Raw genomic sequence first — 13,325 nt, forward strand, 5'->3', positions numbered from 1 at the left:
GGTGGTGGCAGAGACAGCAGTGACTTGGAGCATCCTCCCCCTCCCCTCCTCTTCCCTCACTTCCCCTCCCTCCCCCTGACCACCCCATCCACCCACCCCCTTATCCTCCTAGGGCCGGCTTCTGCAGCTCTTTGCTACTATTGGAGGGCATAAGCTTAGTGGGGCGGGGCTAACCCAGGCCGGTATCACATGGAAAGCCTCAAAAGAGCTGAGTGTATTGCAGAGCTCATAAGAACCCCCGGCCAGTGTAGCAGCAGCCATCACCTCCGCTAGCAGACTGTGCCTTTGAGAATTTTGGATTGCATTTTGCTCACTCGCTTTAAACAAAAAAACAAAAAAAAAACCACTGGATCTTACATGCCTCTCCTTTCCCCACTTCCACTCTATGTCCCCATGCTCCTGAGCCAGCAACAGGTAAGGGCTACCGTGTATTTTCTTCCTCCCTTCCTCTTGCAGTACGTCTCTCCTGGGGGAGCAGCTCTGAGCAGTCAGTCCCCCTACTCTCTTTTTCTCAGCCCCTCTGCTTACAGAGGTCCGCAACTGTCATTCCGGATTGGTGCTCCCCCACGCGCCGGAATCCCATATCATGCCTGTAATGCCTGTAGTTTGTGTGTGCCCAGGAACATCCCCAGAGCTAAAAATACAGACATGCTTGGAACAGTTGAGTAATAAAAACAGATTTCTCTGCAGCATCTGTTTGTGCTCATAACTTCCACTGCACCAGCTGTAGAGAGATACCGAGTTGGGAACTGGGGGTGAGGGTGTGTGTATGTATGTGTATGTGTGTGTGTGTGTGTCTGTGTCTGTGTGTGTGTGCTCTGCAAGGAAGAGAAGGATCAGAGAAGTGATCCCAAACCTTAGTTCTATAGTTCTGTGGTGTTTTATTTATTTTCCTAGTAGTTTTTTAGAGTAGTGTAGAGAAGTCTATGAGTAGTTAGCTTTCCAAAATTGCTTTGGTAGATGGGTAGGAAAGGAAGTGGGGCGAATTTCAACCTGAAAAAACATCATTAAACTTTATTTTATCCTAAGCTGCTTTTCATTCTCCTATGCAATGTAAATTATTCTTATTAATATTGATAATGCATTGTTTGGCTGCACTGTAGTATTAGGGAAGGACATTGTGGTGGAATGACTGTTCTAAGGAAAGATTGCATCATAACAGTGGTTTATCATGACAATTAAAAAAGAAAAAGATAGGAAATAGCAAATTTTTTATGGTATCCATTTTCCTAGCATGTTGTCCAGCTTACCTTTGGCTGCAAATTTACACAAATGTCCAGAAAACTAAATTTACCTGTTTGTAAATGATGAGGTCAGCTAAGTGTTATCTGAAAACCTTTTTTGCTTATGCAAAGGATGCAAGTTTCTTTCATCTTGTATTATTTTTTTTTTCTTCCACATCTCTAATCAACAGGCTTTCAGGCTTCCTCTAGCTAAGTATTGTGTTATGCATCTTATACTTTACCTTTATATTTGTTTGTTTTTCCACCTTAATTGCTAACATTTTACCATCACCCAGTCCACACTTCCATGCATATTTAATTTATTTTTCAATCACATAAAAAAATTGATGCTTCAAGAAAGCAAGATATGTTATTCCAGAACTAGAGGTGCTTGTGTTGGGAGTACAAGATGGTAAAAGGAGGGGATATATTTTCCCTTGTTTCATTTTATTTCTCCATTCTACATTGGCTTTATTTTCATTCTTTCTTTCTTCCTTCTTTTGTTCCAAGTTGGTGCAAAAAAGTCTATTCTGAACATTTATTAGGATGGGTTTTTGTTTTGAAAAAGCTTTAAGCTTGTCTAGAATCACAGATCATATGTAAAGCTGAATAACAACTTTCAAGCAACAAGAGGACTGGCTGAAGTTCACTATACCTTTACTTGAGCAGATTATTTAATGTTTTAAATATTTTAACAAAGTAGACGTTTTAATGCCTGGTATTACCTGGGTATACCTGCTTCCATTGGGCTTGTGTTGGGTACACATACATCTCGGTATGTCAGAATTGTTCAGATACTTTTCAAATTGAGAAATGCCTCCCCAGAATTTCCTCCTTTCCTCCACCTCCTCCTCCTCCTCCTTCTCCTCCTCTTCCTCCTCCTTCTCCTCCTCTTTTTCTTCTTCCTCCTCCTTTTCCTCCTCTTCTTCTGTTTACAGAGCTATGAAGAGGTTGCCTTGCTAGCACTTGTGCTCACATAGCAACATGTGCCCAGAGCATACTCAGGGTTGGTCTATATGGCGTCAGCTGGGGAATAGTTACTCTAAACACTCATTAGCAGTTCTCCCTTACAGCCCAGTAGACTTTCTCTTCTATAATTTAGAAATTCTTCCAAACTGCATTTGTGACTTTTTTGTTGAGAATCATTATTGTGATAAAAATCTGTTCTGATAAATTAATACACTCCAGCCATCAATTCTAGCAGTGGGGGAATTATTTCAAAGTTCTTTTATTTGCCTCTTCTCTCCTCCTTAACCCTTCACAGACTTCATATGTCTCATCTCCACCTGTATCTAAAATTAAAATTCAGCAAGTTATTTTCCCTCTATCCCTTACACTTAATTTTGTCTCAAGCCTATAAATAGACTTGACGTGAACAATGCCACATGTAGTCTCTCAGTTTCCCACTGCATCTTTCTGGTTTGCTTGTTATGGACTGGGATAAAATGGTGTGCTGATGCTGGAAACCCTCAAAACTCTTTGACAGGAAAGAGATTTTTATTGCTTGAGTATTCATTAAATAAGAGTAATGATGCTACTGAGTTCTAGAGATCAAGGACATCAGAGGACTTTAAGTGTTCTCACCTCACCTCACCTCACATCCCTTCTCTTCCTTTCCTCAGAAATGTACTTAAATTTGTGCCTGATTATTCATGATCTAATGACCATGTAGACATTAACCTTATCTCATGAAGTTTTTCATTAACTGCATGTTTCTTGTTAGATCTTATTTTGGGTGTTATGGTCCCTCCATAATACCCAGGCACTATGGTAGGCATGTCAGTTTCTACAATGAAACATGAAGAAACTTATCATATCAAATTCTGATACATGCCCTAGAGAATCATTATATAATCAATCCTAAGAAGCCATCTTTATCTCCATATATAATTGACATTTAGGAACATCTTCCTTAGTTGTCAAAAATATAATTTTATTTTGTTTTGCTTTTTGTTTCCAAGTATGAAACATAGGAAGTTGTAACATTTTAAACAAATACTTTGTATATGGAACAAATTCTACCAATAGAAATAGAACATTAATAATCAGTGCAAATTCTTTTCAAGGATCTAAATACAGAAAGCTATTCATAGGAAGCGGGTATTGTGTGCTTTGAGGAATTCAAACAAATGTCCTAGGGTTAAGCTTTCTGGAGAGTCCCATGTCAGAGTCAGTGGATTTCCTATGGCTGGTTGGGGAAGGGAAGGAGAGGCTGTTTGGGGAAGGGTTAACCTGGAAATAGTACAGGAGCAAGGAAAAAACTAAGGAGGCTATCTGGTCATGTTACATATTTCTTTTTCTGAAGTCCCGTATGTCTTCTTGATGCACTTTTGAGCCAGCCACGTAACTTGGAAATTACTGTGGAAAAACATTCCCTTGCTGTAAAGGATTCTATACTCTCAGGAATGGGGGAATGTATTATTTTGTCCAAAGCAAAAAATTCACCCAGAAGTAGACAAAATATTGAAGCAGGTGGAAGGCTAGTAGTATAAATGCAAATCTTTTTTCTTAAAGTAACTTGAAGCCTCACTCAAATTGGGCATCATTTAGGTGTCAAAAGCTGCCAAAAATGTAACACGCATCGGAATTTTTACAAATGACTAATCTCAGGAAATATGTGTTAGGGCACATTCTTGCATAATAATTTGGGAGAAGGAACAAGAGAGACAGAAAAGTATAATAAAACATGTATGTGTATATTTAGGGGAAAGATAACCTTGTCTTTGTTTTTAAAATGAGTGCAAATAAAATAGTAACAAAAACTTGTTTAGAATGAATTGTAATCTAAACAGTTAAAGTAACATAGTCAATATTAGCAGGTAGCATTGTGTGTAGGTTGAAGAATTTAAAAAAAATCTTGGTTCTTTCATAAGAAGATCTATGCATTTTTGTCCATAGCAGTTGATTTTGTTAGTGTTTTAAGGTTTGCAAAATTCCTTAATGTACTCTAACTTATGCACCAGACTGCCTTAAGCATCACAGACTAATTTGACTATAAAAACAAACAAAAAATAGACCTGGGACACCAAATCAAGTTAATATAGTTGTTCCAATAATTCTGAAAAGGAAAATATCTTAAACTATTATATTTCAGGTAATTTATCAAGGAGAAATAGGTAACAAGGAGAAATAGGTAGTTGAGAGGAAATATTGAAGTAGGTTGCTTTTATCTAGGGGAGAATAACATTAAAAATAGAACTGTTTGATTATCATATTAAATAAAGCTGAGTGGTTTCTCCATAGGAACAAATAGCAAACAAAAGCACTTTAGGAGAAAGAATCATTAATGATCTACCATGGCTAACTTTTTTTTCTGTGTGGGAGAACACCAACTTGGAGCAACATGAAATGAATTCAGCTATTAGTTCATGATCCAGCACCACAGAGTTGAACTCCAAGCTTTTTGTTGCAAATGGCAGCTCCATCTCCTGAGAAACTCAAAACTACTATTGCTAGGCAACAGAATTATTCCTTATGCCCTAGAGAGCAATTGTCTTTCAGTCAGAATCAGTTGTACTATAGAACTCTTATCTGGCCTTTCTACAGGATGGCTGGTTATTGAGCAAGATAACTAGCCTAAACTGCTATTGAAAAAATTGTAATCTAGTAAAATGAAATAGATAGAGGTCTAGTCTACAAGTTGGGTATATCTGTTCATCTTTGAAACATACTGACTTTGTGGCCTTGTGTGAGTCACTTAACCTCTTAATGCCAATAGATAGCTCTTTAAGAATGTAAGTTACAGAAAAGCTGTTGACCATTGGTAAGGAAAGTTTCCTTACCTAGGAACCTTTTATACAAATGAAATTACATGTTTAGCCCCTATCACAATCATGACTTTTGTTGGCTCATTTCTACAAAATAAATTCTGTTTTTTAAGTTCAGCTATATGTCACTTAATCTTTGTTACTCTCATGTTGGATCCGCAATTCCACTGTTATTCTAGGCAATGAAGCCTAGTGAGTGGATAGAGTACTGGCCTGAATGTCTGGTTTTATGTCATGCTAAGAATACTTCCTGATTGTGTCACCTTGTAAAAGTCACTTAATTTCAGTTTCCAAGGAAGATTCTAATAGCTATCTCATTATCAATCTTATAGAATTATTATAGGAATCAAATGTGATGATGTAAGTAAAACAATTCATAATCCTTAAAGTGCTATGTAAACATTAACTACAAGTACTACTACTATTTTGCACACATATGATGTTCCCTACATATCTTTTAGCTGTGAACTTTTAGCCACACAACAACCAACCTAAGTTGGCAAGTAGAATAAATTAGAATATTATATCCACAAGGAAAGTAGCAAAAAGGGTAAAGTGAGGCACACAATGGAAATTATTTATTTGAGCTCATTGATAGTGCCAGGAGTCTAAAGTACTAATTAGAATGTCCTGTAATTAATCACGAATTCATGTTTACATTTTCAAATATTTAAATCTAATAAGGTATGAGAGAGATAGTCAGAGGAATCAAATATTAGGTATAGGGGAGGGGGAAAGAGATGACAGATTTGTATTACATCCTAAGGTAACTTCATTTTTTATGTTAAAATTTTTCTTTTTTTATTATAGATTTTTATTTACAAGATATATGCATGGGTAATTTTTCAGCATTGACAATTGCAAAACCTTTTGTTCCAATTTTTCCCCTCCTTCCCCTCCCTCCTCCCCCAGATGGCAGTTGACCAATACATGTTAAATATGTTAACGTATAAGTTAAATACTATATATGTATACATGTCCATACAATTATTTTGCTGTACAAAAAAGAATTGGACTTTGAAATAGTGTACACTTATCATGTTAAAATTTTTCAGGAATTATAGAAACAGCTGATTTTCAACAGTAGCTACATTTAACAAAATTATGCATAATTTGTTATTTTCTAATATACAATCTCTCTCTCTCTCTCTCTCTCTCTCTCTCTCTCTCTCTCTCTCTTTTTTTGGCAGAGTGTATTCTCCGGATGTCAGATAAGTTACTAAGGTAACAGCTACATGCCAGTAGACAATTCTTGGTAGACTCAAGGCACCTGGAGACTTCCATCTCTACCTATTTTTTTTTTTTGTGTGTGTGTTCTTCTTTAGCATTCAAAACTGTTTCTCCAAAGGATCCTGCAGAAACTCAGACTGTTTTCTAAAGCAGAATCCCTTCAGTCCACAGCAGAAGCAATGGGCAGTGTACGAACCAACCGCTATAGCATTGTCTCTTCAGAAGAAGATGGCATGAAATTGGCCACCATGGCAGTTGCAAATGGCTTTGGGAATGGGAAGAGTAAAGTCCATACTCGACAACAGTGCCGAAGCCGTTTTGTCAAGAAAGATGGTCACTGCAATGTTCAGTTCATCAATGTGGGTGAGAAAGGACAGAGATATCTGGCAGACATCTTTACCACTTGTGTGGACATACGTTGGCGGTGGATGCTGGTCATCTTCTGCCTGGCTTTTGTTCTCTCATGGCTGTTCTTTGGCTGTGTGTTTTGGTTGATAGCATTACTTCATGGAGATTTGGATGCACCTGATAACAATAAAGCATGTGTATCTCAGGTCAGCAGTTTTACTGCTGCCTTCCTTTTTTCCATTGAAACTCAGACAACAATAGGCTATGGCTTCAGGTGTGTTACGGATGAATGTCCCATTGCAGTTTTCATGGTAGTATTCCAGTCCATTGTGGGCTGCATCATTGATGCTTTTATCATTGGTGCAGTCATGGCTAAGATGGCAAAGCCAAAAAAGAGGAACGAGACTCTTGTCTTCAGCCACAATGCCGTAGTCGCCATGAGGGATGGAAAACTTTGCTTAATGTGGCGTGTGGGAAACCTCCGTAAAAGCCACTTGGTGGAAGCTCACGTGAGAGCACAGCTCCTCAAATCCAGAATTACATCTGAAGGAGAATATATCCCACTTGATCAAATAGACATCAATGTAGGATTCGACAGTGGAATCGACCGTATATTTCTAGTCTCTCCAATTACAATAGTCCATGAAATAGATGAAGATAGTCCTTTGTATGATTTGAATAAACAGGACATGGACAATGCAGACTTTGAAATTGTTGTAATACTAGAAGGGATGGTAGAAGCCACTGCTATGACAACACAATGTCGTAGCTCTTATTTGGCAAATGAAATACTCTGGGGCCATCGCTATGAGCCTGTTCTCTTTGAGGAAAAACACTACTACAAAGTGGACTATTCAAGATTTCACAAAACATATGAAGTGCCCAACACACCTCTTTGTAGTGCTAGAGACTTAGCAGAAAAGAAATACATCCTCTCAAATGCTAATTCCTTTTGCTATGAGAATGAGGTTGCACTCACTAGCAAAGAGGAAGAAGACAGTGAGAATGGTGTTCCTGAGAGCACAAGCACAGACACACCTCCTGACATAGACCATCACAATCAGGCTGGAGTGCCCCTGGAGCCCAGACCACTAAGGCGAGAATCAGAGATATGACTAACTGGCTTCTCTTTCAGGATGTGACTTTAAAACACAGTCTGTTGTTGGTCAAAGGCACATTAAGCTGAAACTTGGCCCAAACAGTTTACAGATGACGGTACTGGTGAAGAGATATATCAAGTCAAGCAGCCGCAGGGGATGGAGGCTGGTATAAGGGTTTCAAAGGGAAGACTGCAGAGCTGGAACATTAATATAAAGCACTAACATGTCTACGCATGATCAGATGGCACATATATGTTGTAGAATAAATTATTATTTTTTAGATAAAACTTGAACTTGCAGGCAAGTATTGGTAGGGTTTGCAACTTTTCCAGAATACTTCTCTAGGGAACAAGAATGTTTTTAATGGCATAACAAAGGCAAGATTCTGCCTTAATTTTTTTTTTTTTGAAAAAAAAAAAAGCTGCTGCTAACTACATGAACAAAAATTATATTTTGTTGTAGTGTAGTTTTTATTTTGTATAATTTAAAAATCAGTGTTGGAACTTTGGTGAAAGCTCATGATACTCTTCAAAGTGGCAAATACTTGGCTAGCAGATGCCAAACCAAGAGCCGGAACTTTTGAGGCCAGTAGTTTTTTCTCTAGAATGGATTTTTCTCTCCCTGGTTACATAAGGGGCATTATGTAACGCAAGCCAAACGGTAGCTTCCAAGGATCTCTTCTCCATGATTTTTAATGAGTTATCTCAAATTGTAAGTTAAACTACCTAAAAAAGAATACCAAAGATAATGCATAATTTTGCACAGTTGAGCTTACTTTCAAAAGGAAAATTAAAGTCAACAACTACAATAACAAAAACAAAAACAACAACAACAACAAAAAAAAAAAACAGGCTGCTTAGGAAAAACAAAACAGGAACTTCACATCTTGAGCTTCAGTAGACTGGAACTGCCACATCACTTTGCACCTTATTCAGAAGACAGAGCATAAGACATAGAGCCTAGGAAAGTGCAACTTGTCCCCACTTCATGGAACTCCGTTATTTTTAGGGGAGAAGGAAAAAGGAAGTAAAATTTCAAAAGATACACAGAGGGGGGGAAATTATACAAACCAACATCTGTTCTCTGCTTGCTAGGTAACATCAAGCAAGGCTGCTTCAGAAGGTCAAGTGGGTTGTTTTGGTTTAGATTGGGGTTATTTTGCACATTCCGAAACTGCTTCTAAGAGGTAGTGTCCTGGTCTAGCTGAGTCTGCATTCTGAAAACTGAGCCATCCAGCAGGAAAAAGAGGCCATGACTGAACCCCCTTGCCTTTCATTCCAGTTCCAGTTACACTCAAGCCAGGCTCAGACAAGGCACCAAGCTGCACCCTGGGGGTCACTTTCTTTTCCTAAGGGCATCAGGGAAGGGCTGTACATGTCCCACAGGACTGTAAATGACAGGAAAGTAAATCAGGGGAAGGTGTGGACGTGCCACTCTGATGCAACACAGGAAGAAAGGGGGAAAGGTTGCTTTATTTATTATTATTATTGTTGTTTTTATTATTTTTGGCCAAGAGAAGAGTGACAAAATGTAATCATTTTCTAGGGTCAAAAGAAAAAAAACATTTAAACAATAAGCAAAATAAGGAGTGAAGAGGATAATTCTGTTAAAGAGTTGTTTTCTCCTTCATTTTTGCATACTCAGTTGAGTGCACACTCAGTGTTGGTCATTGTCTCCCATGGAGCCCTAAAGCATATATACATATATATTTTTAAATGATATGCTGGTTTCTCTAAAGGCTATTCTTCTGCCTTACTTGCTTTAAAACTTCCTGCCATGGTAGCTCTATAAAGAGACTTAGATGTTGCTTAGAAGTCCCTCATCTGAGTCCTTTGGTTACTGACTGTCCCCACTCCTCCCACCCTGTTCCCATCTTAATCTAAGTCTCCAATTCAACTCTTATGGTATTAGATCACTGTATGCCATTAAAAAATAGCTTGTTCTAATGTCATAGGTTTTGTAAATGGAAATCTGTGATGACTTCTGGTCACTGAACATCCCTACCTGAAGGAAATGCCTGCAGCAGTCTGTGGCATCTGCTATCTCCATGGTTCTGAAACTGGGAAAACAATTGTATTGAAAGAGCAAAATTAGATAAGAAAGAGAATGGAAGATACTGCAGAGGGAGATATGGGGAGGAGAGGATTTTAAAAAGGAAAGGGGGGATGAGTAGGCTTAAGAATTGAAGGCATAAGGAAAGAACAGATAAATGGATGGTCCTTGACAATGAAGGCAATGACTGATTTAAGTGCTGCTATATGGGAATATCCTTGTTAAAGTATGACAGCAACCAAACCAAAGAGTATTCAGTGACATGTCAAACAAGTGGATAGCCTCTGTGGAAGTTATTCTCTCCCTCCCCCACCACTACACACCCACCCAAATGCATAGAGCTACTATTTATGAGATTTGAGATAGATGAAAGGGATTGGGGTGGGAGGAGTAAGGACTGAGAGTGGCATATTTAAGTTTTTTTTCCTAAAAGAAAAAAAAAATCTGCTGCATAGGTTTGGGGTTTCCTTTTTTTCACAAAAAATTTTTTTTTGCAGAAAATACATTTTTAAAGTGTACATTTTATACAGTTTATCAAATATTTTCATATTTAAAGCCAAATGTAAATAGATGTCTGTAAAGAAAAAAAATGCCATAGGAAATATAAATTTCAGTGCAAGAAATTTTGTTAGCTAGTACCTGTATGCTACTGGTTAGCATGGTTTTAGCAAATATTCAAAAACCTTATAGGGCTCTTAATGCTATGGGCTTCTGTTATTTATTTAAGCATGGACCTTTAATTTGAAAATATTTTGTAGTTACAGAGGCATTTTTAACAAACTTTCAGATGGCTAATTTGTCAACAATGGAGACTTAGACAATGCACTGCTCTTCTTGCTGGATTTGTTTGTTTTCCTTTTCTTTTTTCTTTGCTTTGAATCCTTTGTACTTACTGACTGGATTTTAGACATTTCCTTAGAGAACTTGCAAATCTGATATTTGGATGCAGGTGGGAGCCACTGTGAAAGTGACAAATATAAATCTTAGAGCCTTCCTATTCCTCAAGTGTGGCTTTTCTATTTGCAAGCACAACTACCATTGGCCTTACTTAGAGTTGTTCCTCCTGATACTGCTTTAATCCCTTTCAAAGATGGTATGATTTAGAGACTTGGATGGGAATTTTTTCCCCTGCATTTCTTGTTATATATTTATATTTTTATTAACAGAGGAAGAGAAGATTCAGACATAATAATTATATTTTGCTAAGTGAGACAAGAAGTTTTCTATCCTTCAAAGAGAATACTTGAATGAGACATTTTAATGATGTCATAAAAATAACACTGCAGCCATTTCCAAATTCTGAAGTTATTTTTTTTTCCTTATCTCATCCTTGATTATTATTCACCACCATCACTACCACCATCACTACCACCCACCTCTTCCTCTTCATCTGATTTGAAAGTACTGAATGCTTGTTCTGATTAATTTGATATATTTACCTCTGGCAACTTATCAAATTAATTTTATTGATTAACCACACCCTGACCTCTGCCCCACAAAAAAAGACAAGATCTGCTGAGTTTTGTTGGATTAAATTTTGATTTTCAGGTTGAAATTACAAGGTAAAAAACTGAAATTCAATACTGTAAAATCAGATTCTTGCTGGTTATTTTTTTTATTAAAGATAAAGAGTGTTATACAATGCCCACTATTCCTTTACCAACTAGATTTGTTTTCCTATCATTGGCTTTCAGCTCTGGCAAGATGAACAATCTAGGCATTTGACAATCATTGTACATTACTCTGTTCCTGTTTGCCATCTTTTTTTATTGTATCAAAGTCTTCCTATTGTACTGCACAAATCATGGATTGTACATATTTTTATATATTATGTCTTATTTTATTATTTCTAAATAAAAATCCAAAATATTAAAAATAAAAAAAACCTCAAGACTTTTTTCACTTCCTTTTAAAAATGTACCATTAATGAATGGACAATAGTTAGGACACAAAGCAAAATCTACCACATAATGGGATATAATCTCTGAAGCCTCAAGATGAATGGGTGAAATGAAATGTACTGAAAAAACTGGTGCAGTGCAATAGCAAATTAGTCTAATTAATATAAAAGAATGTCTTTGCTTGTGATGTAGTACTAAAAAAATAAAACCAAAGAACATTGCTCAGGTGATGTGTGCAGCAGAGTGGTGTTTTGCATATAAGACTGAGAAGAGCTTGGAAGGTTTGGGGAAGCTTTTGCAGCAAGATATTTTATACCCCTTTTCAAATACTCTACTTTTAGGGGAAACATAGATTTTGTGGGACAGAGTCAAGAAGACCTCAAATCCAGTTCTTCTGAAAGATACTGGCTCTATGGTCAGGGAGAAGTTAATGTACCAGAAAACTCTATTCTAAAAGGAAAGATTTGAGCAGTCTTCTAAAAAATCCAGGGAAGCCCAGCGGCAGAAGTGAATTGGAGAGGGAGGATGTTAACTCACTCCCAATCCTTGGACATTCAATTTTCTATGTGGATTTGAAAGAAAGGAAGTCTGCTTTTCTTTGATTTTCTCGGGTTTAGTCACTTGATATTTAGGACCATGTATTTCAAAAAACATTTTACAATAAGATTGGCATCCAAACTTTTGTTAGTCAACTAGCTTTAGACACTGTGATAAACTCTGAGGAAAAAAAGAAGCAAAAAAAAGCCAATAATAAAACTGAATAAAAAGTAGTTTCTGCTCTCAAAAAGATTCCACTCTAACAGGTAAAAATAAATAAATAAATGAAAACATGGAAAAAGCTATGTGTTGTATAGGTAAAATACAGGCATGATTAATCTGTGTGTGTGTGTGCGTGTGTGTGTGCAGTTTCTGAGGGAAGGTATAAGAATGGAGAAAGACCAGGAAACACAATTTTTCTGAGAATTGAAGGAAGCCAGAGAAACTAGGAGACCCAGAGGAGGGATAGTGTTCAAGGATGGGGGGGTGGGGGTGGGGGAGGAAAGACAGTTTAAATGCTCAGAGTCCAGAGATGGAGGGTCCTGTGGGAGGAACCACAGGGAGGCTCTTGTCACAGGTCACAGAGTATTTAGTGAGGAGTAACATTTAAGAAAACTGGAAACATAGGGAAGGATCAGTTTAAGGCAGATTTGTAAAGTTAAATAGAGGACTGCATGTTTGACCCCGGAAGTAATGAGCCCAATCTAATCCTAATTTGTGATGCAATAATTTTTAGTTTAAAATATCCAATTCATTGACAGAAAATTCGCCTTCTGATGGATTCTTTGTTCTTCTATCAATATATACAGCGGCCTTACAAATTACAGCCTTGGAGAATTGCCTCTTAAAGAATGAATAATCTGTCTATCATCACAATATTTTTCAGAGATAGAACTTGGACCCAGGTCTTCTGACTGGTTGGAATGTTTTTCAAATCACTTCTACAGCTTAGGATATATTTAGGAAAGTCCCCTATTTGACCCTGGACACACTGAAATAAAATTGCCAGTAAAGCTTTTGTTCCAAGTGCCCTGTGGGGAGTGTTTTCACAAAATCAAGGATCGATAACAGAATTCACTATGCACATTAACAAAAAACACAAGGTCCTGGAGCTTGGCATAGGAATGACTCATAGGGATTGGGTCTGTGATTTTGTTGCTATGGGTT

The 13,325-nt window shown here is 37.4% G+C and overlaps 1 protein-coding gene across 1 annotated transcript; it reads left to right on the forward strand.

Annotated features, from left to right (window-relative positions):
* Positions 1–206: 206 nt before the first annotated feature.
* On the forward strand, positions 207–9,766 carry KCNJ2 (potassium inwardly rectifying channel subfamily J member 2). Its single transcript, XM_023502579.2, has 2 exons — positions 207–414; positions 6,181–9,766. Exon 2 carries the CDS (start codon positions 6,400–6,402, stop codon positions 7,681–7,683), a length of 1,284 nt encoding a protein of 427 aa, XP_023358347.1. The 5' UTR covers positions 207–414; positions 6,181–6,399; the 3' UTR covers positions 7,684–9,766.
* Positions 9,767–13,325: the final 3,559 nt, after the last annotated feature.

This window comes from Sarcophilus harrisii, chromosome 4 (genome assembly GCF_902635505.1).
Source record: "Sarcophilus harrisii chromosome 4, mSarHar1.11, whole genome shotgun sequence".
Taxonomy (NCBI): Eukaryota; Metazoa; Chordata; class Mammalia; order Dasyuromorphia; family Dasyuridae; genus Sarcophilus; species Sarcophilus harrisii.